The sequence below is a fragment of the Halyomorpha halys genome, unplaced genomic scaffold (assembly GCF_000696795.3).
Source record: "Halyomorpha halys isolate HHAL.00 unplaced genomic scaffold, Hhal_1.1 Scaffold810.1, whole genome shotgun sequence".
In the NCBI taxonomy this organism is placed as follows: domain Eukaryota; kingdom Metazoa; phylum Arthropoda; class Insecta; order Hemiptera; family Pentatomidae; genus Halyomorpha; species Halyomorpha halys.
The window spans coordinates 325,378-327,846 of NW_027110315.1; the positions used below are offsets into that span (position 1 = coordinate 325,378).

The 2,469-nt window shown below is 30.1% G+C and overlaps 1 protein-coding gene across 1 annotated transcript in view; it reads right to left on the minus strand.

Moving 5' to 3' along the window:
- Positions 1-70: 70 nt before the first annotated feature.
- Kap-alpha1 (karyopherin alpha1) overlaps positions 71-2,469 on the minus strand; it is a gene marked incomplete in the record, with an annotated part of 13,283 nt that continues 10,884 nt past the window's right edge. Inside the window, 5 exon segments of the mRNA XM_067048467.1 lie at positions 71-363; positions 1,281-1,480; positions 1,565-1,724; positions 1,857-2,000; positions 2,283-2,469. Coding sequence (XP_066904568.1) covers positions 1,281-1,480; positions 1,565-1,724; positions 1,857-2,000; positions 2,283-2,469 — 691 coding nt within the window.

Sequence of the window (2,469 nt, forward strand, 5' to 3'; positions counted from 1 at the left end):
TAGTTCATCAAATGAAAAACTTAACACAATTAAAAACTTCCAGGTTGACAAATCAATGATAAAAATAATATAACTAAGAAGTCATCTTTTGTATTTGAATATTTTAAGGTTATTTTTTTTTTGTTTAATTGTTCTGTTTTTACAAAATTTTGCAATAAAAGAACTATTGCAGTCATGAGTCATTTACGAGAGCTGAAGGATCTACGTGTAAGATTGCACAGGATGTGCCAAAAACATTATATTATTCATTAGTCAATGCGGCGCCCTTGACAGACTCTCCGGTATAGTCACCAGCTGGTAACCATAATCACCGACACCGCAAGTGGTAACTCCTTTCAGCAATTTAGCGGAAGTTATGGTTATCTAAAACAAATACAAATACTTCATTTTAAACTAACTTAATACATAATTAGAGCCATCATATAAAAAATTGATTGACAAAAAGCATCACAATAATAGATTACAGCTAAAATACTGTATATACCAGAATTATAATGCAAGGTTTTGTTTCTGAAATTTTCTCTGGTAATATGAAGGTTTGATATATTTGGTCAACTTTAAATCGGATTAAATCTAGGAAAATTAGATTTTGACAAAACTCAGTGATATCTTAGTGGAAGACCAAATACAAGTCTAAAATCTAGATAATAATAGATTCTACCAACTAATGACCAGTCAGTACATATTATCAAGAACAAACTTTAAGAAATTTAACAAAAAAGATTAATAGATTTTATATTCTAATATATATTATGTAATTGTTCCTACAAGGTGCATTCACTAATTTTTCAAAAAGGTCTTAAAACCAAAAGATTATTAAATACCTAAAGAATGATCCACAAAGAGTTTGTTCCTAACGGACTGCCAGTCACAGGCCCATTTTAAACTGGAGTCCTATTAGAAGGATCAAGACCACAATGTAATAGGGTTTGAGTAGAGATTTGTCCATGTAGTATATAATTTAAGGAGACTTATATCTTTTTGAGATATGTATTTTAAATTTGGAAATTGATTTTTAAATAATAGTTTAATTTTTACTCATCCATATTTTTCAATAAAATTACTTTCAAAATGGGAGGGTTGAACTATATTTGAGCATAATCAGGGCCCTGATATTTTAAAATCCTTAGAGAGAATAAATCTTGAACAAATCTGATTAATATATATCCTTTATATGCTTTCGAAAATTATATTGATTCAATAAGTCATTACAAAAAAAATCAGCGCTAAAGTTTTTGAATTGTCACAACTAAAATAAATTGATAAGTTGAAAAGCTTACTCATAAATTGAAGCCTCCCATTGGCACATTTTGATCAGGGGGACTAAACACATATTGACTATTATCGCCATCACCTACAACATTGGGTGCGATAGCGGTATCACCCTCATCACTACCAAAATAACGTTCAATAATATCAAAAGCTTTTTGATAAATTTCCATGTTATCGTGCGACTGTAGATATTCTATTTTATCAAGGCCTGAAAAGGAAAAAAATAATCAAATTAAGCAAAGATAATGGGAATTTTAATTCATCAAAGCTTTGTCTGAAATGTATACTCCACCATAACATTCCTCAACGTTTACAGCATATGGATTCAGAGTTCCCTGAGCTCTAGCATCTTGTTCACCTAATCTTAAAATATTTTCTAATCCATTTAGAGCTACTTGAATTATTTTAGCATCCATAACTGTTAAAAGTTCACAAAGTGGATGAATGCAGCCCTAAAAAATATTTTAACATACGTACTCCAGTTAGTAAAAATAAAATATGATTACTTTTTTAAATGAACTTTGCAAATAAAATCTAACGGTGTTTAATATACTTAAGGAACAGCTATTTCTTGGCGTTTATACCTGATCGACTAAATATCTAATTTGTTCAGGCGTTCCTCCAGAAGTTGCATTTGTTATGGCCCAAGCAGCCTCTTTCCTTGTTTTGAATTCAGCCTTACCCAAAATTTCAATTAGGCTTGGAAATATATTTGCATCAATGACAGCCTAAAAATAAGATACAAGATCGAATAAAAATTTAACATTTAGAAAGGAAAAAATTTAGGTTAAACAAAAATGATTATTCTTCATTCATAACTTTGAACAGAAATTTCCTTAATTTTAAAATAAGCAGGAGCTTACATTTATGTAAAATTTAAACAATTATGATAAACAACTTAAGATGTTAGATATTAAATAAAAAAGCTTTCATAACAACTAATCAAATATTCCTACAGCTGTTTCACACTAAGAAAAAAAAGGTAACAGGTATAATAAAATTGCCATTACCTGAATTTGTTGTCTATTTCCGGCAGTAATATTCGATATCGTCCAACACGCTTCTTTACGGATGGATTCTTTAAACGATGAAAGAAGTTCTCTGAGACAAGGAAGAACGGAGCAATGAAGAATAACTTGAGTCTGTTGATCGTCCCCAGTCACAATATTACCAACGGCTCTCAAAGCAGCTGATACT